Source organism: Urocampus carinirostris, chromosome 12 (assembly GCF_059441175.1).
Source record: "Urocampus carinirostris isolate Australia breed hairy pipefish chromosome 12, RoL_Ucar_1.0, whole genome shotgun sequence".
Classification (NCBI taxonomy): Eukaryota; Metazoa; Chordata; class Actinopteri; order Syngnathiformes; family Syngnathidae; genus Urocampus; species Urocampus carinirostris.
Window position 1 is genome coordinate 24571523 of NC_142360.1, and position 24477 is coordinate 24595999.

The 24477-nt window shown below is 38.1% G+C and overlaps 1 protein-coding gene across 1 annotated transcript in view; it reads right to left on the reverse strand.

Annotated features, from left to right (window-relative positions):
- The window catches only part of kdm4b (lysine (K)-specific demethylase 4B), a 38598-nt gene extending 14232 nt beyond the window's left edge, over positions 1-24366 (reverse strand). The window contains exons 1-8 of the mRNA XM_088349372.1: positions 24232-24366; positions 14881-15275; positions 13465-13640; positions 10995-11109; positions 10491-10684; positions 8490-8539; positions 5763-5866; positions 4283-4420 (exon numbers count right to left, since the gene is read on the reverse strand). Coding sequence (XP_088205498.1) covers positions 4283-4420; positions 5763-5866; positions 8490-8539; positions 10491-10684; positions 10995-11109; positions 13465-13640; positions 14881-15275; positions 24232-24322 — 1263 coding nt within the window. The 5' untranslated portion in view covers positions 24323-24366. The remainder of the gene's footprint in view (positions 1-4282; positions 4421-5762; positions 5867-8489; positions 8540-10490; positions 10685-10994; positions 11110-13464; positions 13641-14880; positions 15276-24231) is intronic.
- Positions 24367-24477: the final 111 nt, after the last annotated feature.

A 24477-nucleotide genomic window follows, 5' to 3' on the forward strand; every position in this document is an offset into this window, starting at 1 on the left:
TATTGATTCAATCAAGATTAACTCCATAATATATATTAAAATATTGTTCAGCACTGGTCAAAGTTGAATAACTTAGTGTATGTGGTGCACAAAAATATTTTGATTTCCGGCTCTCAATAAGTAATATTGAATTTGTATCATTTTATGAGCATTGCGACAGGTCTCATTTTCAATTACTGAAAAAGAGAATGAGTACCGCTTTAACAGTTAACCCTTTAACGTATTCAAAGTCCCATTCAAAGACGTACCCAGAGTAAATTGAATGCAGTTTTTGAACCATTTGGAGAATATGAACACATAAAAATATAAGGTTTTTATTATTGCCTGATCTATTTTGCTATTCAATACCTGCAGATGAGGATAGCACGGGCATCTTAGTTGATAAACAGATGGGACAATCGCTTGAAGCCTTGCCAGGACCTTGTCAAATGTAATCACTATCTGAAAGCTAAACGTCGTATTTTAAACCTTTTTCTAAGGGTAGGTTAAGGCGTTTCCAAAAGTGGCCATTTGGAGACGACCAGTTTACAACACTAAAACCTTTGCAAATGTTTATTTTACTTTGCCCAATATTTTGGAAATTTTGAAAGAGTTTGAATTCTCTTTCCCCATCTTGATCACTGTTGTGCACACTTGATCTTAAAAATGGTGCGTAAAAATGAATCATTAGTGGCGTTACACACATTTAAATCAGGGTCCAATTTTAGTAAAACAGGTACATCTTCATATTCATTCAGAATTTTATTTGCTAACCAATGTGTAAATCATCATTTGAATTGGTCACTATTGTCTAAAATTGATTGGAGGTAAAGAAGGCGTTGTCCTGTTTATCAATATAGGCCCGTATGGGCTAATGCGTACTGTGAAAAAAGGCTTCCAATTGGCCGAAAGTTGTGTCAATCAAAAGTTCAGAGCCTATAGCAAATAATTTTACTGCGCTTTTTTTTTTTTTTTGCAAACAAGAATTATGGGGCTAAACAGATAGCTAGCAACAAAGAACGTCCATCGATGCCGAGATGCTTTTAGGCGGATTTATTTTTTATCTGTCGGCATTATCGTGGTTTTTGGAGTAATGAAATGAAATGATCTGAAATGATCTGCATTCATATAGCGCTTTTCAAGTCAATGACTTCCCAAAGCGCTTTACATTGTGCTTCACATTTCCCAATAGCGGCCGTGATCTGTGCAGCCATGTAAGGCGCTAACCTGCTTATTCAGTGTCTTACCCAAGGACACTTCAACATGTAACACGGACAAGCCGGGATTCGAACTGGGATCCCTTAATCCTAAAACGATCGCTCTACCTCCTGAGCTACTGCCGCCCCCAAAACATTTTTTTGTAAATATTTTACAAGGGTGGATTCACTAGAATATTGCAGATATACAGGGAGTGCAGAATTATTAGGCAAGTTGTATTTTTGAGGATTAATTTTATTATTGAACAACAACCATGTTCTTAATGAACCCAAAAGTCTCATTAATATCAAAGCTGAATATTTTGGAAGTTGGAGTGGGGCTTTTTTAGTTTTAGCTATTTTAGGAGGATATCTGTGTGTGCAGGTGACTATTACTGTGCATAATTATTAGGCAACTTAACAAAAAACAAATGTATACCCATTTCAATTATTTATTTTCATCAGGGAAACCAATATAACAGCTCAACATTCACAAATATACATTTCTGACATTCAAAAACAAAACAAAAACAAATCAGTGACCAATATAGCCACCTTTCTTTGCAAGGACACTCAAAAGCCTGCCATCCATGGATTCTGTCAGTGCTTTGATCTGTTCACGATCAACATTGCGTGCAGCAGCAACCACAGCCTCCCAGACACTGTTCAGAGAGGTGTACTGTTTTCCCTCCTTGTAAATCTCACATTTGATGAGGGACCACAGGTTCTCTATGGGGTTCAGATCAGGTGAACAAGGAGGCCATGTCATTAGTTTTTCTTCTTTTAGACCCTTTCTTGCCAGCCACGCTGTGGAGTACTTGGATGCGTGTGATGGAGCGTTGTCCTGCATGAAAATCATGTTTTTCTTGAAGGATGCGGACTTCTTCCTGTACCACTGCTTGAAGAAGGTGTCTTTCAGAAACTGGCAGTAGGACTGGGAGTAGAGCTTGAGTCCATCCTCAACCCGAAAAGGCCCCACAAGCTCATCTTTGATGATACCAGCCCATACCAGTACCCCACCTCCACCTTGCTGGCGTCTGAGGCGGACTGGGGCTCTCTGCCCTTTACCGATCCAGCCACGGGCCCATCCATCTGGCCCATCAAGACTCACTCTCATTTCATCAGTCCATAAAACCTTAGAAAAATCCGTCTTGAGATTTTTCTTGGCCCAGTCTTGACGTTTCAGCTTGTGTGTCTTGTTCAGTGGTGGTCGTTTTTCAGCCTTTCTTACCTTGGCCATGTCTCTGAGTATTGCACACCTTGTGCTTTTGGGCACTCCAGTGATGTTGCAGCTCTGAAATATGGCAAAACTGGTGGCAAGTGGCATCTTGGCAGCTGTACGCTTGACTTTTCTCAGTTCACGGGCAGTTATTTTGCGCCTTGGTTTTTCTTCATGCTTCTTGCGACCCTGTTGACTATTTTGAATGTAACGCTTGATTGTTCGATGATCAGGCTTCAGAAGCTTGGCAATTTTAAGAGTGCTGCATCCCTCTGCACGATATCTCACTATTTTTGACTTTTCAGAGCCTGTCAAGTCCCTCTTCTGACCCATTTTGCCAAAGGAAAGGAAGTTGCCTAATAATTATGCACACCTGATATAGGGTGTTGATGTCATTAGACCACACCCCTTCTCATTACAGAGATGCACATCACCTGATATGCTTAATTGGTATTAGGCTTTCGAGCCTATACAGCTTGGAGTAAGACAACATGCATAAAGAGGATGATGTGGTCAAAATACTCATTTGCCTAATAATTCTGCACTCCCTGTAAGGAAGCCATGGTTACGTACTATCATCGAATTTGATGGCAGCAAGATGACGTCTTTGATGAGCCATTTAGTTTTTGGGTATCTTGTTTCAGACAGATCGTGATGTTTCTGTGATGTATACTTTTTAAAATCTTGAACCCCAAGAGTTTGGGCTTTCCAATGATATGTGGCATGATGTATTTCAGTGACTGTTAACATTGTACAGACATGCATTTACCTCTAAACATTCCGACGGCAGGCCATCAGAACGTTTAGGGGTTAGATAACATGCTACATTGCATTTGCATACCACTTGAATGGGAACATAATTAATATATTGTCTTGGGGATGATGGGGTTGTAGGCCACGCAAATGAAACTTATTTCTCTTAAAGAGTTGACACCTCAAATAAGACTTTTAAATGTATCCCTAGTCCCCAATCCAGATAAATTTTAGAAACTAAAATGATTTCTCTGCAGACCTCGTGGTTTCTCATGAGATGATCTCATGGACCGTTTCATTTTGGAAACTGCAAATTAAAATTGCTTCAAGTGAAATTTGCAATTTACTGACTTCTGTGTGACCACAGAAGCCTTTGGGCTGTAACGCATCTCATGAGCCTGCCCCAGTGCAATTTTGATTATTAATACCCATTTCACCTTTCCCATTACAAAGTGAAGAAAATGTCAGTTTGATGACTTGTGTTTTAAGGTAAAAACTTTAGACATAAACAGTAGAAATACTTTTTTCATTTCATAATAAGCACACACACGCATCAAAAAAGTTTTGAATGGTAAATGCAAGCTTGCCGCATAAAGTTTAAATTGTTTTTGCAAATCATTGTTTCTTAATTAATTTGGATCAAAGTCACCATCGTTAACCCTATGTGGAAAATATTGCAGCTGACCCATGAACATGTCATTGCATATTATCGTCACCGCGTGTGGATTACCTATAAGTATCCATCCATCATTATCTGCACCTCTTATCCTCAGTAGGGTCGCGGGGGTGCTGGAGCCCATCCCAGCCATCTCCGGGCAGTGGGCAGGGGACACCCTGAACTGGTTGCCAGCCAGTCGCAGGGCACACAGGGACAGACAATTCGCTCGCTCATTCACACCTAGGGACAATTTGGACCAGCCAATTAACCTGACATGCATGTTTTTGGAATGTGGGAGGTAACCAGAGTGCCCGGAGGAAACCCACGCAAGCACGGGGAGAACATGCAAACCCCGCACATGAAGGTTGGTAGCTGGATTTGAACCCATGACCCCGGAACTGTGCCGCACACACGCTATCCACTGCGCCACCGTGCCGCCTACCTATAAGTAGTTATTTGAATTTTGAACCATCCCACCTGAGTAGCTGTTTTGCCATAGTCGACCCAACGAAGAGTGGCAAAGTTTGTGGATTCAGCACAGTTGAAGCCGTGGTTGAAGCCAGCATGGTAGCCATATGGAAATGTTATCATGAATTCCCCTTCATTCTGTGTAACCTGTTTACAGGAAGGCAATGTATTCACAATGTCTGGTTGTACATAGCGTAACAAAACAAAAATATTTACACAATTAACCAAAAAGGGTACAAGTATATAAAGGGTCGGGATGCTTACTTTGAAAATGTAATAACGTCACTAGTTACCTGCTGAAAAATGTAATCATGAACGTAAAACGAATACTGTAGTATTGAAGTAATGTACCTGGGTTACTTTTAATTACTTTTGGATTGCTAAGATACCAAATATGCTAGTAAAAAAGCAGTTTAAATAAAATAACTAAATTGTGTTTCATATATGAACAATGTAACCTTGAAAAATAATTGGAGAAAACCAATGTTGGGTAGTGTCTTGTAGTCCTACAAAAATGTGCTCAAATTTTAACCATATGGTCTTGTTTGTTAAACAAAAATAAAACGTTCTCTTTTACATGGCAGAAAAAATATCCTCTGAAGACATTAGAAGACATTAAGAACCCTATTTTGCTTAAAACACACCAATAGTTCACATTCTTAATTTCGACAAACGTTTTTACTTGTTTGAAATGGGGATGCTAAACCTATTAAAAGAACATATTTGCTAAGCTAAATTAATTTTCATCATATAATGACAATTATTTATTATTTTATTATTTATTATTGTTTTAAATGACTGAATTAACATGTTTAATAGGTGAAAGGTGTTTGTAAGTGGTTGTTGTTGAAAAGGGAGAGCGATAAGACTCTGAGTGCTTGGTACTCGACATTTCAGTCAAAGGGAGTCACAAAGAGGAAATGTGAGAATTATTCACAAATATAAATATTCACGACAGCCCTAACTTTCGATCCAATCTGCAACTGCAGACAGTGCAGAGTGGGGACTTTCTGCTTGGAGGCTCCGCCCCCATTGGCTTATCCAAAAAGAAGGCACTGGGTGAATGGTGTCAAAGAGAGAAGGCAGGACAAAAGGCTCGGCTGTTGCTCGGTGTTGTGCTAAATATCGTCCTAATCTCGGCTTTTTAATATGCCGATACCGATATCCATAAAATTCCCCAATATCGGTGCCGATAATCTGCCCGCTCGTTAATAGTCGACCTCGAATAAAAAGAAAAGTGCTTTTACCTGCAGCACATCCTGAGAAACATGTCTTGATGGATAAGGTGCTGTATGTAGAATCTACGCAGCAAATGGTTCACGCACGTAACTCCTGCTTGTGTGTAAACCTAATCTCTCTCTGTCTCTCTTGTATCAGTGATTAAAGTTACCGGTGCACTATGTATAAGATATATAGTTAAAAAAAATACTGCAAAATACCCCTTATTTTAACTAAATGTACCTGTAACTTGATAATGTCTTCTGCTCACCTTGTCAAAGGGAATGCTGTATTTCTTCAGGATTGATGGAGATATCAAAGTCATCTTGTGGCGAAGGAATGCATCACACCCTTGGGAACTTCCAGGGAAGAAACCTAAAAGGAGGCAGAAATATTAGAATGAAAAAATAAGATCTACAATGGACATATTAATGAATCAAAACAACATTTTTATTATACAAGTTCTAGTCAAATGTGAGAAGTTGTTTTGCTTGCACTTCCTATGCTCCCTCCTCCATAGGGGATTAACATGTATTTGTGAGACCATAAAGCAAACACTCTAAAACGAGAATATTCTCCTCTCTTTTACATCACTTTTAAATGAAGATTCACATTTTGTTCACCTGGGCCTAAAAGCAAAAGAGGAAAATCACCAGCGCCAATTCCCAATTTCTGTGAAATTCAGCCAACTGATTGGACAGAGTCAACATGAAGGAAGATAAAATGTAAGGAGGAAGAACAAAGCAATAAATGCCATTACAGCTAATCTCAAAAAGGTGTTTCAAGTATCAAGACTGTCGCTACATCCCAACGCCTTCTGATTGGATAAACTGCTGGGGGCAGAGCCACAGAAGCAGGAAGCCTATTTTGTACAGTGTGCAGTCACAGACTGCAGACTGGAGTGAGAGTTAGGGCTCGCTAATATTTTTTATATTCGCAAATATTTTTCACATTCACATTTACTGCCTTTTTTCTCTCCACCCCCTTTGTGAGTACCCTTGGTTGAAATATCAAAGTAATGTCGTCAATGTGCAGCAACGCACACACGGAAAAAGACAAAACCTGTGTCTTACTCCCCTTCATATAAACGGGAGCTCTGATTTTCCTATGCTTCTCAATAGGTCGCTTTTGATAGAACGAGTGCCGCTATCGTAGCCGGTACAATGTGTTTATTAAGAAATATTGATTAACGTGATTGAAACAAAAATGTGATCGTTGTCTATATAATGACTTTATTGAGACATATTTCTGCGAACCTCAGCAAAACTGAAGGCGACCCAATATAGCTTAACGCCAAAATATCTACAACCACAAGTAGTTGTACACACGTAGGCTTTATATAGCGTGCTATAGTAGACTTTTTGTAAAGCGTGTTTATTGTACACAGTTATTCACTGATTGCTGTAAGCAGAGAATAATTGTTGATGAGACCCTGGTTTTATTGGATTTCCAGGTGTAAACAAATGTTTGAATTTAATTTAAAATTTTACTAACTTCTGTTTGCAAAGTAAGACACACTTAAAACATATTGTGTTCTGCGGCTATGGGAGACTACATAGGAATAACACGCTTATTAGTCATGTTAGTTGTGTTGTATTGAAATTCTATTTTATTTAGTGTAAAAGGTTTTAGAGCGCTATTTACGTTTTAAATGAATTTATAATAAATATTCTTTGTTTCTTTTTGCATTATTAAAAATTGATTATACCAATTTTTAAAGCTTTTAAGAGCAAATGAATATACGCTCCAAATATTGGTCTCTTAATACTAAATCAGTATTGTATCAACCCTGAAAAAACCCATATCGGTCGATGCTTAGTTAAAAGTAATTTGGCCTTCGCAACAATTAACGTTTCCCCTTCATGTCATCTCCAGCGCGACATGGAACACATAAGCTACTCCTCAGGTCAAAAGTGATGGGGCACTACAAGTTGAAAAAAGATGACATTTCTAGTCTAGTCGTGTTTATTTGTATATCCCTTAATCACAAGAGGTCTCAATGGGCTGCACAGACCACAGACTATTACTGTTGACATACTATTAAACGTATAAGTTGACAAATTGAACGTAACCACTTACTCTTAAGGGACATTTGACAAAAAGAATATTACTAGTAGCCTAACTTAGCATGATGGCTACACGCCCATTTATTATGGCTTTTTGAGTATTCCAAATATTAACATAATAAAAAAAACAGAAAAATATTACTAAAGTAACACATTCAGCGCGTTCAATTTAGTCACAACAAAAAAAATATTTACGAATCAAACTATTCGCATACTGACCTTACGAAATGCAAACAGCGTTAGCTCGCTTCGTAAGCGAAGCAAGCTAACATGAATATTGGAAGAACAATACGGTGAGGACAGTTGCAATGTTGCCATTTCGAAACCGAAACGCACTATTAAAACGCACAAATAATTCATTTGTAGTTAAATGTGGAATAAAATTACAGAAGACAAGTTTACTTACTTACATGTGAAGCAAATTTATGAAAAGTATGATTTGCTAAAGCAGGACTACATGTCACAATTAAGATGATGGATGACTTTTCCCTATTAGTTGCCTCTGCGATGACAGTTTTTACATACACTTTTTTTTTTTCAATATCTCAGTGCTAAACACAGAGCAGGTATTATAAACACAGAAAGACTCGAGGATGTGTCTTTGTTCCAAACTCCAAATATATTTTTGGTTATTATAGATGCAACTTCCTCAATGACACAAAACAAAAAAGGGAACGTTTTTATAGCATGTTTACCAAATAATATATACTTGTTGCACTGCATCAGCCAGCTGTGAGATACATTTATGTGAGATTAAATATATTCTTAGGAATGGGTGTGTATCAGCCCAAACACTAACTACTTAGTTTAAAGTTTTTTAGTAGCTACAAAACTATTTCAACATTTTACAATCCACAATGCAGTAACTTCCTGACTCGTCACACATTTTAGACTTTTAAGAATAAGAACAAAATGTACATATGTCGCCTTACCCGATGCCAGTCTTTCCAGTCTTTTCCCATGCTCTGGCGGGATACAATACCTGCAGAGACAAGAGACCAAAACTTTTATGAGCTGCTAAACCACTTTAACTTCATCCTTTTTCAATGCTTGTTGATTAAATACTGTAAACAGTATACAGCAGAAGAATGTGCATGGGTGTCAAAGTCATCTTAAGAAGGGGGCCATATGGTAGAAAAAAAAAAGCTTCTCACGGGGGCCGGACTAATAAATTAATGGCATAAAAAGTGTGCCTTAATTTTGATTCAGGGATGTAAAAAATAGCCTACAAATACTTTTTTAAATGATATACTAAATAATTTACAAGTCTTTCTGTTTTTCAAATGAATATGGGAACTTTGCTGTCAGATTCTATATAATTGTAGAATGTAGCTAAAGCTTCTTAAATTTCTGCAAAGCCACCTAGATGCAATTATTATTATTTTCTATATTATTTTAAATAAATCCACATTTTCTGGGGAAGCGTTTATATAATATATGAAAGGTTTTCTTGTTGAATATACTGTACGGCTGTATCTACTCGTCACTGCAATGTTCTTTTCTAATTTGGATAGTATACGTTTTATATGAGGCATCAATTAATTTTATGGCTAAGAATCACTCCCACAAACTTGGACTATTTTCTTTTCTTTTTATACCTTACCCAGTTTAATTTGGATTTCAACAACCTTTTTGGGGTTCCCCAAATACCATCACTCTTGTATTTGATATATTTATGGTAGTTTGTTTTTAATCAAACCATTACTTTTCAAGATCTACTATAATTCTTGCCTGTTGTCCTTGTAAATTCATACCAGAGCAGATTATTATGGTGTCATCTGCCAATAATACAGTTTTATTGATACAGTTCACTAATTATTTATATACAATAAAAACAATAAAGTCCTAACATAGACAATTTGAGGACCTCAAAATTTAATACTCCTAAATCTTAAACTATATACAAGTTAAAATTTATTTGAAAGATATTACTTTAGGAAGTGTTGAGCAATTCCTTTTAATATTGCTTTTTTTTAAGTATTTAGTGAATTATTGTATCGAAAGCTTTCCATGTTTCTTAATCCCGTTTTTTTTTTAAATCGTTCAATAACATTTAAAACATACAGTGTATGCAATCATTAAAATTAAGTAAAATACTTTTGAAAGATCCAAGAACAACCATCAGGAAGCAGAAAAAAAGCCTTAACAGGACCCCTATGAATGTCACATTACGTAATGTTAGGTTGGTGCTCTGTACACTGGTTGGGTGACCCTGACAGCACTCGTGACACTAGCACTTGGTGTTTTCTGGTTAGTCAGTTCTAAATATCGCTAGCCATTTCAGTGCTTAATTTGTTTAAGTTATCCCAAACGCTGCCTACGCGGACACAGCATTGTAAAATGACAAATAAAGTTAAACTGCTGGATGGTTTCAAAATGCGGAAATCATTGGCCGCAGTTGCGTGCACACAAAGTGGAAAAGTCTTCTTAAGAGAGAAGTAAAGCTCTCCCTTGTCTCTTCTTCCAGCCATGCACAGGGAGACATCGTGTAAGTGTACATTCCGTAGAGTTTGCGTCCATAAGGAAACTGTTACATGATTCAATACATCTACTAATACATGTGATGTACAGTAATGTCATAGTCCACATCGCTGTTTTCAACATTCACTCAGGGTTCAAACCCGCCATTAACCGCGAAGAGGAATGGTTCACTGTGCATTTGTTTCCTGAGACAAACCATGAAAGAGGAGAAAGAGTGTGGCAGATTTATGATGATTATAGTTTGACATATTTCAAATGTCAAAGGCAGTTTACATTTGTGAGGACAGCACTAGATAAGACGGGGGGTCAAAATGTTACCTGGTAAATACGAAAAATTCTGAGGGATCTAATTGTGTTGCTATGGACCAATTACTAGATTATTATAACAACGTTAAATATAACCCAGCTTTACAAAATGTGTAGGAATAAAATCTATAGAAAAAGGTACTAACCATGATTTGGACTGGCCAAAATGTAGATAGTTAATGCTGTAGAGATCCATGTCCTCAGTGTGCCAAGCGAAGGTGGTCTTCCACATGCCAAAGTACAGATAAGGAGTGTTCACACCATCAATGACGATTCCACACTCCTGCTCCACCATATCAAGCAGTGTATTCAGATGGCCAATGTTCCATTCTTGAATATCCTAATTAGGAACAAAATGAATTTAAAATACACTCAAACAAATCTTAAGCAAATAAAGTAAATAAATTATCTTGTTTTAAATGTAGTTCGGGTCATACGAGCACTTTCTACCATGCACATTTGAAATACACCACAAGGTGGTGCTAATTGCCAGGAATCGAATAAAGAGTGGGTTCTGAATAGAGGAATTGTGTGTATGAAGGGATTATAAATATTTGCCCACTAAACAACAAGCCGCCCTATGAGCCACCCAAGACCAGTGTGAAGGTAAACCATTATCTACAGAGGATTCCCATTGTCCCATTACAAACCTCATCATAGATAGATCCACAAACATCCGCACCATAAATGGGTGACACAAAAGTTAGGTTCTTCCAATACTTCCTTTCCAAGTCATCAAAGTCTTTATGGCGTGGTGTGCAGTACCTAAACCAGGAGAAAAGTTATGTAAAGAAAGATGGTTTAAACGGTCTCTTACAGTCAGGAGTCACGGCAAGATGTACAGTATATAATGGGTGTGTAAATATGGCAAACAAATAATTACATGTATTCTATTGCAACAAGACTATAGAATGCTTTTGTTTGGGAAACACCTAAAAGGGAATTTGCTTTTAACTAAAAGTGGACCAATGAATTGATTATTATTCAGTCACCAAAATAATACGTCAGTAGGTTCATATTTATCATACTTTAAACTTTGTTCTGTAACATTCTGTGTGCCAAAATTGCACAGGAATGTGTAACATACGTCCTGGGTAAAAAGTAAAACATATTAATTTCATCAAACAAATTAAATAAAGATAAACTCAAAACTTATAACTTATAGTTCCCATTAAAAGCGAAAGCGGTTCCAAATCAGGACGAAAGAGCGCTCCACCTGGACTCAACTGACATGAGGAAGACCCTGAGAAGGGTCAACACACGGAAGGCTCCAGGCCCGGACAACATTCCAGGGCGGGTCCTTAGGGAGTGCGCCGATCAGCTGGCTTGTGTACTAACAGACATTTTCAACACCTCGCTAGACCAAGCCACAGTACCATCATGCTTCAAGATTGCCACCATCATCCCAGTGCCAAAGAAACCCCAGATCTTATCATTCAACGATTACCGGCCCGTTGCACTGACTCCCATCATAATGAAGTGCTTTGAGAGACTGGTTAAAGAGCACATCACCTCCAGTCTCCCCTCCTCACTCGACCCCTTTCAGTTCGCCTACCGGACAAACCGCTCCACCGGGGATGCCATCTCCTCTGCGCTTCACCTGAGCCTGACACACCTAGAGAAGAAGAACACCCATGTGCGGATGCTGTTCCTGGACTTCAGTTCAGCATTCAACACCATCATCCCACAACACCTGGTAGACAAAATGAGACTCCTTGGTTTCAACACCCCCCTGCGGAACTGGCTGCTGGACTTCCTCACTGACAGACCCCAGTCAGTGCGGATTGGTCAGAACATCTCCGATGTCATCAACCTCAGCACGGGCTCCCCCCAAGGCTGTGTCCTGAGCCCCTTGCTGTTCACCCTGATGACACACGACTGCGTCCCTAGGTCCGCCACAAACCACATCGTGAAGTTTGCGGACGACACAACAGTGGTGGGCCTCATCAGGGACGACAACGACCTGGCCTACAGAGAGGAGGTGGAGCATTTGGTGGGCTGGTGCAGGGACAACAGCCTGGTCCTGAATGTGGACAAAACTAAAGAGATCATTGTCGACTTCAGAAAAAAACAGCCCAACCATGCCCCACTTTTCATCAACAACAAGGCTGTGGAGGTTGTCAGCAGCATCAAGTTCCTAGGGGTGCACATCACAAACAAACTCACCTGGTCCGTGAACACTGCATCACTGGTTAAGAGGGCACAGCAGCGCCTGTACTTCCTGCGGAGGATGAGGAGAGCCCGCCTGCCCCCACCCTCCCTCATCACATTCTACAGGGGCACCATAGAGAGTATCCTGACCAGCTGTATCTCTGTGTGGTGTGGAGGCTGCAGCGCTACCGACTGGGGTAGTGTGAGGAGGGTGACGAGGACAGCAGAGAAAATCATCGGGACTTCTCTTCCCTCCATTCAGGACATTGGCCAGAAGCGCTGCCTATCCCAAGCTAAGAACATTATCAGGGACCCCTCTCACCCACATCATGGACTGTTCACTCTGCTAGCCTCTGGGAAGAGGTACTGCAGTGTGCAGTGCAGGACCACCAGGTTCCACAATAGTCTTGTCCCCCTGGCCATTAGACTGTTAAATGGTCACTCAAACACATAGTAAATCTAAACTGCTGCTAATCTGTACATCTGTGGGTTTTGTTTGACTTTTTGCACTACTGGGAGTTCTTTATAGCTAGCCACTCCTTGCACATCTGTTTCTCTGCACTATTGTACTTACAGCGTTATTGTTACAGTGTTATTGTTCTGTTTATCTGACTTGTTTACCTGACGACACATTTTGCACATCTGGTTAGCTACTCCTCTTGCACTATTTGCGCTACTGTAAAATACTATACATAGCCATAGTTATTTAGTATATTATTAGCACTCAATACTACAACTCAATACAACATTTTATTTATATCTGTACATTCAAGGAAACTGTGCGGGTCAGATGTATCGACATTTCGTTCTGTATACACGTGTACTAGAATGACAATAAAGTAGATCTGAATCTGAATCTGAAAAAGGGAGGGAACCCTAAATCAGGTTTGTTTGAAAGAAATTGGTATCCACAACCAATGAAGAATATCTAGTTATATTTCACTTCCTGTTTGCGACACTGTTACTCACTTTTTACTGTTGGCCAGCTTGCGATACTCGCTCACTGTCATAGATTTCTTCTGGATGTTGTACTGGGTAAACAGACCCGATTGACCAGTCACAACTTGCATGATGGGAGCTGGGATCACCATTTCCTCAATGGCCTCATAGGTTTTCCGTGGTTTCCAACCTTCCGGGGGAATCACCTGGGTGTTCAAATGTTTACATATTTATCAGAATTAAACATTTTTGCAGAAAGAATATTCACACAGCAACAAATAAAATTGCTCATCGTCTACATGTGAGGATGCATTGATACTCTAAACCTGGACAACTTCAAGTTCAGTACAGAACATTTTGGAGTACAGTTCTTTTAGCAAAATATACTACCTGGAGCAACATAGTTATTTCATCATTATTTAATAGGTGTTCACTAGGGCTGCAACGATTAGTCGACGTTGTCGTCAAAAGTCAGTCATAGAAATAGTCAACAATGCATTCCAATTTTTCCACCCGAGTGAGTCAATCTACAAAAATAAAATTTCTGCTGAGAGCCGTTCATGCGCAATAGGGTCTCTGTCTCGAGCTATAACATAAACATAATGAAATAGCGGCATCAACATCTAATACACGTATCAAAACTTCATTAGTCTGGGAAAATGTTAGCCAGGATATGGAGAATAAAAATACTACAAGCAAAGTTTGCAAAGCAGACCTTGCGAATCATAGAAGTAGCTCAGTGACTCAAAAACATTTAAAGCGCACGCTGGACAGCTAGCTGAAAGAAAATGGGAGTCTGACTCGCCTTGGTAAGATTGAACGTTCAAGCCAATACTGTTTTGATGGCATATCATTTTCCCTTTTTTTTGCATATATTTCGCTAGAAAAGAGCTTAAGCATTGTCCCAGAAATATATTCACCATGAAGAACAAAAGTAGTTAAAACGGTTTGATTTCAAACTGTTGACAGTGGTTGTTTTTTTGTTAAAAACTTTGCAGTTTACCACTGAATGTACTTCCCAAACGCACATTTTTTTTTTACCGATACTGATAATAAACCCATTCTTGGTTTAAAGGGATAGTTAACCTTTACTTGATTTTTATTTATCATTTCTTTGCCTGTCCCTAAAAGATTAACAGGATTTATGGATTTATGTCTCTACTGAACGACCACTGTACCCAATTGTTTTTTTCTGCATTTATGTTTCTTTTTTGTACGAATATGCAGTATGTTCAATCAGGATACCCATTTTTCTTGTGTTATTTTCAACATTATTAAGTCACAGTCATGTTAAATTTAAGAAAAATAATAACTATTGGATTACTTGACTTATTGTTTCATAGTCTGTGACTAGCCGACTAGTAGAATAGTCATTGGTTGCAGCCCTAGATGTTCAAAATGTTATAGTAGTCAAAGGAATCCAACAATTTAGTTTGTTGCGCTCACCTTGGCAAGGCCAGCACGATGCGCTCCTTCACTTTCCATGTAGACAATGTATTTAGCAAAGTCTTTAAATTCCTCCATGGTCGGACGAAAGGTCATGATTTTGCATTCGGGGTTCTTAGTACAGGATGGTGGTGGTGGAATCAGAGGAATCTGAGGCAGTTCGGAATTAGGGGTAACATCACCCGAGCTATGTGCTAGTGGAGGCTGAGGCTGTGAAATAGCCTGGTCAGGAATGGGGTTTGCCATAGTCTCATGTACTTGAGCCAGTACAGGTTCCTGGATGGGAGTCCCATTTTGAGCTGTAGGTAGGGATGCAGGAAAAGGTTGAAGGGGAAGAATCGCATCCATGACTATGTCGGTTGCCATTGGAATGCTTTCAAGGATTGCAGGTAAACCTAAAAAAGAAAATGGAGGTATTTAGATTTGTTTTCTCTAAGTAGTCAATTGTCAATAAATCTTTGTTAAAATACAGCCAATGCAAGATCAATTTTAAAGCACACCCATAGTAAAAGTTAATGCCTTGAGTCAAAATAATCTCTATTAAGTTTTAAAAAAATTTAAAATGTAGAGCTGAAATCTACAGCAGGTTTGCTCAATTTGTCAATTGAGCGTCTTTCATTTTTGTCATTCCATGTCAATTCACCTAAAAAATTGGGGGAAATCTAACCAAGCCTTTTTTTACGAGCTGCACCATTGCTGTTTTTTATGACTATACAATCTTGCTTCTATAGAATGGTACCAAGAACCAAATCCTTGAATTTGTATAGTTGCGCAGTTGGTTCCGGTGTATAACTCCATTCTCTCAACTGGTAAAATAAACCGGTAAACATGTTCAATGTCAAACATGGTAATCTTTTTTCTTTTGTTTGTGAAGTAATGTGTTGTATTTAGAAAAGATCCCTTGTCATCTATGATTCTAATATGCAGGGTAAGTTACTAATGCAGGCTGAATGATAAGGCATTACACTGAAAATCAAAGCTAAAAATGACCTTCTTTTGCCTCGGAACAGTAAGTCTGGGTACAGCCCCAGAACCAAATGAGTTTGACAAGCCTAGACTAAAGCTTCACTTTATCAATTTTTTGATGAATTCTTACTTTGTAAGTAATAAATATGACTAAGAAAATATTTTTTAATAAGCACAACACTGAAATATAGATATTGCAGAAAGTGAATCGTACGTAAAAAATATTAGGTATTTAAAGTGAATATTATGTGTTCAAAATGTGAAAATATGTCACCTTTAAACATTATATATAATCATCTAATATTGATGGCACATATATGCCTTAAAAAATATATCAATCATTGCATTATCTTAGCTGTACACATTCGGAGCTAAAATGAATAAGACTAAAAAACATACCAATGTGCAAACGGTAAACTTAATCGAGCAAACACTGCGAATAGCTAATTACGGCCCTGGGCATTTTTCAAAGCGTGCATGCGAGTAGGACTGCAGCTAACGATTAACTTCATAATCGATGAATCGGCCAATTATTTTTCCCATTAAACAGATTTCTCAAAGACATTTTTAGTTTCCTCCTCTTTAAAATAATGAAGTTTTGGACGGGTAGAAAAATAGTGCACAAAACAACAGGATATTCTGTAATATAAAACAATTTTAAAAAACGTGTTTTATAAGTGTAAACAAGTGTTTGTCAATTAACTTGACAAATAACAAAAATACAAAGAAAAGTAGATACTTTTTTTTATATTATCATATCCAAAGATGATATTATACTTAGACAAAACAAAAAAAGAAAGAGCAATACAATTCATTTTATGTGTTACAATTTATATACACAAAAAATATATATCCAAAATTTTAATTAAACCCACTTTTCAAAATTTTGTCATAATTTTTTTTTTTGTTAAATCTTGGAATATGATCAACATTCCCAGTCACTGACTGGTCGGTGCCGTTTAAAACAGAAAATTGTGGTTGGCCATACACTCCAAAAACACAAACATGGAACTATAGAGCTATTCTATTGCACAGTAGAAAATGTGTTGAATGGAATAGTTTTTTAGTTAGCGGAATTCCATATATCATAAAAATTGCAATATGATCACCAGGATTCTATGACTTCAACTAAGTTTGAGGAATTCTTGATTATTTTCCATCTTATTGGTGATGTATGTATTCCCGCAAGGGTTTTGTGTGGAACGTCAGAACTGGGTGAGAATGTACACATATTTTGGGTTTCTTCTATCTAGCAGTGCCTCACTAAATTCAGCACACAAGGCTCATGTTATCACAACACAAAGAGTGCAAACATGGTGAGGATGACAAAAGTAGGAGTGACTTTGGATCAAAACTTTATTTCAAACATTATAAAATAAAAACAGGACAAAAGCAAACACTCAACAACAAAAATAATGTTAACATAACATGTTCGAAAGGGGGTAGTAAGAAGTAGACGCTCATTTTCCCTTTGGCCATGTCATGTGCCATTACTTTTAGGAGATGAACAATTAATTTTTCCTACTGATAAAATCCCGCTACTGGAGATTGATACTGCTAACAGAAGCCTATTTATTCCTGCATGGCAAGTTTAGGACAAAATAAAAACATCCAAAATCAAATTATTTTCATGAGTGTCTTATTTTGTTAAAAATTACCACCAAACCATACAACTTTGGTAAACATGTTTCCAAAAGTAGTGGAGAGACTACAGCTTAACATAATCAATATTTAGTTTGAAAGCAATAGTTATCACGACTGGATATTGTTAAGAACACCATTACACTGACACATATTGCAGTAAGTGCACTTGATTGTGGTTCATTATGAACCATTAAGAGTTCATTCTGTAAACATTTGTCACAACTTAACATTATACACGTGCTCCATTGCTAAATGTACCACATGCTTTGATGAAGAAAAATCAGTTTTTAATCAAGTAAAATTATCTTAGCTGTACCCATAAGTAGGTGCAATAATTAACAAAATACTGTACATACATATACTGATGCAGAGATGGGAATCTACATCAGGCAAACCGTGTTTGGCCGGTTTTGGCCATGGAGGTATCTTATAGAGGCACACATTAAAATATGTAGAGTATACTTTGAAAAAATGTCGTAAAGAAAACCACATCTCACACACGCAGTAGAGCAACATGAAGTAAAAGTGTAGTCTCTTCAACATTACTGCAGAGGAAGTATGTTATTGTAATTGTAAATACAAATAAAGACACAATAGTTGGATTTTAAGTGTATTTTAATTTATTTATTTTTTCAAAATATAGCATGCAGTAAAAAAAATGTTATTTTTTTTAAATATCACAATTTTGTTGGGTATGTGTAGGAAGAAACAGTTATAGACCATCCCTAAAAAGGATGACTTGAATTGAGTCAGGGTTTTGATATTTATTCTAATTTAGCAATTTTGGTCGATATTTATGCATTTTCACAATGATTAATAATATTTGATTGATTAATTTAAGTGTACACTGAGAAATATTGTCAGTTTTTTTTTATATTTATAGGGTCATGGGGGTGGTGAATCACATCCCAGCTGACAGGCAGTAGGTAGGGGACACCCTGGACTGACTGCCAACCAATCACAGGGCAAACATAGGCATAGTCATACCAGATCTACACCGAGGGACAAAATTTAGGAGTCACGAGTCAACCTGAAAATTCTAACTCCACACAGAGAGGAGGGTAAATCCGGCCCCCCAAAATCCAGATCTCAGAACTGTGAGGCGGACATGGTTACCAATCATCCACTGTGCCACCTGCAGCATTCAACTACACTAGTGGCTCCCAAAGTGGGCGGTACTGCCCCCCTGGGGGCGGTGGAAAGATCCGGGGGGGCGGTGAGGAGGAAGGGCGCGGTAGGGTGGTGGCAATCCGAAGTCATAACGTTTGTTTGACAATATGTACACAACATGTTAGGGCTGCACGATTAACCAAAATCGAATCGACATCGCTATATGACATAGTGCGGTTGTGAAACCGCAAAACATTGTGTTTTTTTCAAGGTTTAGGTAGTGAGTGATCGGAGTTTTGGCCAACCAGAATTGTTACTGTTCAAGTTTTAAAAGCGCGAACCAATCAGAGGCAAGTTTTAATAATAGTGCTAGCCAATAAACGCCATTCAAAGTTTACAATCACCACACTATGCCACACCCACCGTGTGAGCTCATTGAGTGTCATGGCGGACTCCGTAAACATGGTCCCAGTTTTAACAAATGAGAAGGAAACGAAGCTTGCACCGAAAAAGGGCGGTACATCACTTGTTTGGACCTATTTTTGGTTTTGACAAAGAGGACGTGGAACAGAATAGTAATAGTAATTTACTGGGGAGCCAAGGGGGCGCCAGCCAGCAAAAGTTTGGGAACCATTAAACCTCACGAATTAGGAAAGTTTTTTTCTAGACAATCTATTTTACTTAATTTTGTGGGTAATCAAAAAAACAAAAGAATATTCAGTACATTTGAAAATAATAACATATTTTGCTGTTTTGCAGATGGTAGATCATTTGGACTTGGTATTTTTGTAAGTTGCTATGATGAAAAAGTGTGCGCACCCTTGGTTTAAAAGGTTTGTCAAATAGTGTGACAGTAACCACAGTCAGATGTGCAGCTAATTCCATCTAGTGACAAAAAAACATAACCTCGTTTGCATTAAGTGTAATGTGTGAATTTGCCTATGATACGTGATGTTCCTTTAAGAGATTACATAAGGACATCATTTTTTTCTCACTAGGTAACCAAGCCCCCCAATTCCAACACCTAATGCCAAACAGAGAGGCAATGGGTACCAATGTTTTAAGTTTTAGGTTCGACTCGGTAGAGGCTTGAACCCATGACCTGCCAGCCACGGGGCGGGCGCCCAGCCCTAAGGCCACCGAGAAGTAGTAACTTACCTTGATCTGAAGTGATGCTTAAAGAAACAGTGCAGGTTGTGAATTACCATTTTTTGTAGACAGTTACCCCATATGAAAACCCAATATATTCCTCTAATTCAAGTGAATGGATTTTATTGTCATTATCACAGCGTCATTTACTGTTTGCCTCTGATGTCATTAGCAGACCCATTTGTCATTAGTTTTAAAGCTATTTAGTGGTATTTCGCATGCCCACGAGGACTTGCAGTGAAAGCTTTTGAAATATTCCTCATCTAATTTACTCAGCAAGTTAATTTATTTATTTGCTACTGATATAACGGTTATCTTCCATTTTGCTTAAAATGTAATTGTTTTTATTGACATTCATAAAAATGTACTAACATTGTTTGCAACGAGATTAGACATGAGCACTAGGATAAACACATAATAAATATTAAAGAGAAAATTAAGATAAAATTCTTAACTGGAAAGCCATACATTTTTCACCGTTTGTATGCATGTTAAGGGAGGTAAACTGTCTGAGGCCTGTTAGTCCTTGATTTGAAGGGACATGAAGCAACAGGTCAAAGATGTGATGGCCGGGGTGAAAAGAGTCTTTTATAATGTTGAAAATGTATCACGAGCTGGCAATGTCCACCAGAATGGGCAGAGAGCAGCCAATGCTTTTCTGGGCAGTGTTGATTTTATATTTTATAAGCTTTTTTATAGGGACCGCGCGTCTCAGCATTTTATTTGAATTTTTTAAAAAATTGTTCCTCAAAAAGGGCTTTGAGAAACATGCACACAATTTAGTAGAAATACTTGATGAATACATTGAATTTAATAGGTTGTAAAACCTCTCAATGTGTGAAGAACTTGTGTGTAATTATTTACCTTAATCTTAGTTTTTTTCCACATGAGAAAAACATAATCATTGTATTTTTTTCAAGGCACCGCTTCTGCATTGGGATGGGCGTTAGCTAGCTAATTTACCCAGATATTTACTCAGGTTAATTCAAGTCATATTTATTTGTATAGCCATTAATTACAAAAAGTCTCAAAAGGGCTGCACCATCCTTTCTGGGGGCATCTGCAAGCATCTTTATCAGTGCGTATCAGTCTTCCCCTTAGCTCTCTTTCCAAACATGGTTGAACTGTGCCTTGCCATGTTTTTCCTGCACAAACTTTTTGCTCAGTTACATGAGTGTCTGTAATATTGAGTGGGGAGAAAAACAGGTGTTTCATGTACATTTATGTTTGTTTTTACAGCAATGTGAGTGGCCTTTTAAGAGGTATGAAACGTACCATAAATTGTACTTAATTTTCCCAAAGCAAGGTCACAAAGTGAAATAACGTGCGTAACATATTCTGGTTACCGTATTTTCCGCACTATAAGGCGCACCTAAAAGCCTTTTTTTTTTCAAAAGCTGACCATGCGCCTTATAATACAGTGCGCCTTATTTATGGATCAATATTCATTCGCAAAATCTTGCAACTAACTTGCCGCCGCCGACTAGATTTTCCCCCGAACGCCAAGTAGTCCGCGGTGTATGCTGGGATTTATTTACCGGCGTTTCATTGGCTAACCAATGTGTCAATCATCATTTGAATGGATTACTATTGGCTAAAGTTATTCGGAGGTCAAGGGGAGGATCCTTTTTGTCATTTACAGGCTGCCATTGGCTTGAACGGCAAAACAAAGCCTGCAATTGGCCCAAAAATACGTGTCAATCATCAGTTGAATCGATCACTATTGGCAAAAGTTATTCAGAGGTCAAGAGGCGGATCCTTTTTGTCATTTACAGGCTGGCATTGGCTTAAACGGCAAAACAAAGCCTGCAATTGGCCGAAAAAGATGAATGCGTATAGCACGTGGCTGACGGCATACAGAAAGCATTTTTTTACTATTTTGTATTTGTAAGTATTTTATTCTCCTGGATTTACTAAACTCACGGTTATAAGAGGACCACGGCTGCACATTATTATGAACACAACGACTTCAGTGAGCTACTCCAGCTTTCTATATTATCCCTGTATCTTGTTTCAGACTGAACTCGATGTTTCTGTGATAAGCGGTGCAGATAATGGATGGAATGGAGTGTCTATTTTTAAATTAAACTCAAGTGTTTATTGTCATATATACAGTAAAGTTGCGAGCGAAAAAGAAAATAGAAACTAAGGAATGGATGGCATTTCTTGAATCCCAAGACTTGAACCTTCCGAATGATGGAACGATGCATTTGAGTGACATCGTACAGACACCGCATCCGCACGTGTTCTCGACACGTATTTGCGTCTTTGCAAGCTTTGGGAATGTTAAGGGGGTAATAAGTTTGACTGAACTATCCGACTGTTTTGTCGACGTTCCCATTGTAGCGCCTTATAATCCGGTGCGTCTTATGTATGTCAAAAATAGGACCAAAAACTATTTTTTCGGGGTGCGCCCTATAACCCGGTGCGCCTTATAGTGCGGACAATACGGTAAGTATAAAACAAGATAAAATACAGTAGAGAGAAGAAATTACAAGGCTAAACACAGGAATGTATCTGACAGCACACAATTACACATTAAAGCAGCATATGATCACACTACATGTCTGCTACGAGTTCTCAGAAGGTCAAATAGTTGAATATTTTAAACTAAAATGCTTGTGGTCTGATTCAACGAATGGATGGACTAAATTTTAGCAACCTGCTAATTCCCTCTGACAACTGTTGTGGTTTTATCACATCATACAAATAGGAGTATGAAAAATGATAAAACATATTTACTAATGACTGTTTTCCAGTTTTGTTTATAGCTTCGAGAACAGAAACGGAATAAAGCGTTAGTTCAGGCATGTCAAGCGTACGGCCCACCATAAATTTCTGAGTGTGTCAAAAAAAGAAGTGAGTCCCGAGGTCATTGCGATCAAAAACTATGATTTTCATAAAAATAAATGTTCTCTCCAGCCACTAGATTGCAGTGTTGAGTTTGTATAGCATGGTGAGTAGGTTTCGGTGTAAAACTGCATTCACTCAACAGCTAAAATAAACCAGTTAACGCATTCAATGCAAAACATAAATATATTTGTCCCATTGTTTGTGATTAAATGTGTATTCTTTAGAAAAGATCACTCGTCGTCCATAATTAAAATATGTAGGGTAGGTTACTAATGTAGGCTGAACGATTATAGATAACACTGAAAAACAAAGCTAAAAATTTGACATTATTTTATGTATCTGGCCAGCCTCAGAACACAAAGTCCGGATCTGGGCCCAGAGCCAAATTGAGTATGACATCCCTGTTTTATCACTTAGTAGAAGAAGGACACTGTCTAAAAATATGATATAACATATTTAATGATCTGCGACTGGCTGGAAACCAGTTCAGTCCACTGATAGAGATAAGATAGTTGAGATGGGCTCCAGCACCCCCGCAACCCTACTGATTAGCCGTCCAGATAATGGATCGATATTTAATGACAGTTCAGTGGTTTTATTTTTCTCTATTAGTTGTTGCCGGATGAAACTGAAAAAATATTGCACAAAACTGAAAAAAAAATTATTATACACCTTGTGTATTATACTATTGTTTTTATAATTGCAGCTGCTCAAGGTTATTGCACTTGTTTTCATTGCATTATTGTTACAATGCACTATTTTTCATTGCATTAGTATTAATATCATAATTTAGGCCCGTTTATCCAAGCACTATGTCTTAATTATTTTTTGGGCCTATTCACCCCGATAGTCTTACTTTATGGAAGTATATTAAGTTTCACCCTTGAGTGCCGTGTCTAATCTCGTTGCATGCAATGTTTCTCGACGTTAATATCAATGACAATAAAGTCAATTGTAATTCCAGTTTCACTCATAACTTCGAAAAAATTGCGTGACGCGTTAGTCGTAAAAAAAGACGCCACAATAATCAATAAAACAAACCCTGAGGAAAAGACATACAATTATTTTTGTGTAAGCCAATAGTGCATTCATATTTTGTGGATCACCGCACGTATTCTTCAGCAGCGGTGACACCATTGTTAAATATTTAACACAAAAAACAAATAGCTTAGACCATTAGTTTTATAGATTGTTAACAATTATTATGCATCGTGAATTACGTAGTCGTCGTGAAATGATTCAGAGCGCTATACGATGGGGATTCTGCACCAAGAATCTGATTATTGTGCTGAGTAGACGTCACTTAATCCAGTTGCTAACGACGAGGTTAGCAGGGTGAATTACTATAGTCTCCATTTTACCGTCAAGGAAAATCGATGTTTTTCCGAGCTCAAACACCAAAAATTTTAATCCCATCCCGCATACCCGTCGAGAATTGTGATTTACAGGGATGAAAGGACAACATGAAAGGTATTGTAGGCGAAGGGAGGTTAGCTCCCGTTTAGCACCGCTTCGCTAGTAGTTAAATGGAGGAAAAAAACACAACACCTCGTCGACTACACGACGAGTAAATGGAGGAAAAATGATACATGTCTTTAAAAATTGCACTCGTATTTAGAGAATCCTTACCTCCTGCACTGGCGTGTCGAACCTTTCCGTAGTTTTCGGTCGATTTTGAGTCCTTTTCTACAAAATTAATGGCAGGAGCTCCTACTAGCATTCAGAAGGCTATGGCTATGCGTAACGCCCCCTTCACAAACCGCACCTCGCAATAGGCCAATTGCCCGTTGATCGTAAATCCACCCATACGATTGGCCCACTGGATTACAGACAGAAGAGCTACCCAATGAGAAACGATAATCATATGCCATTTTG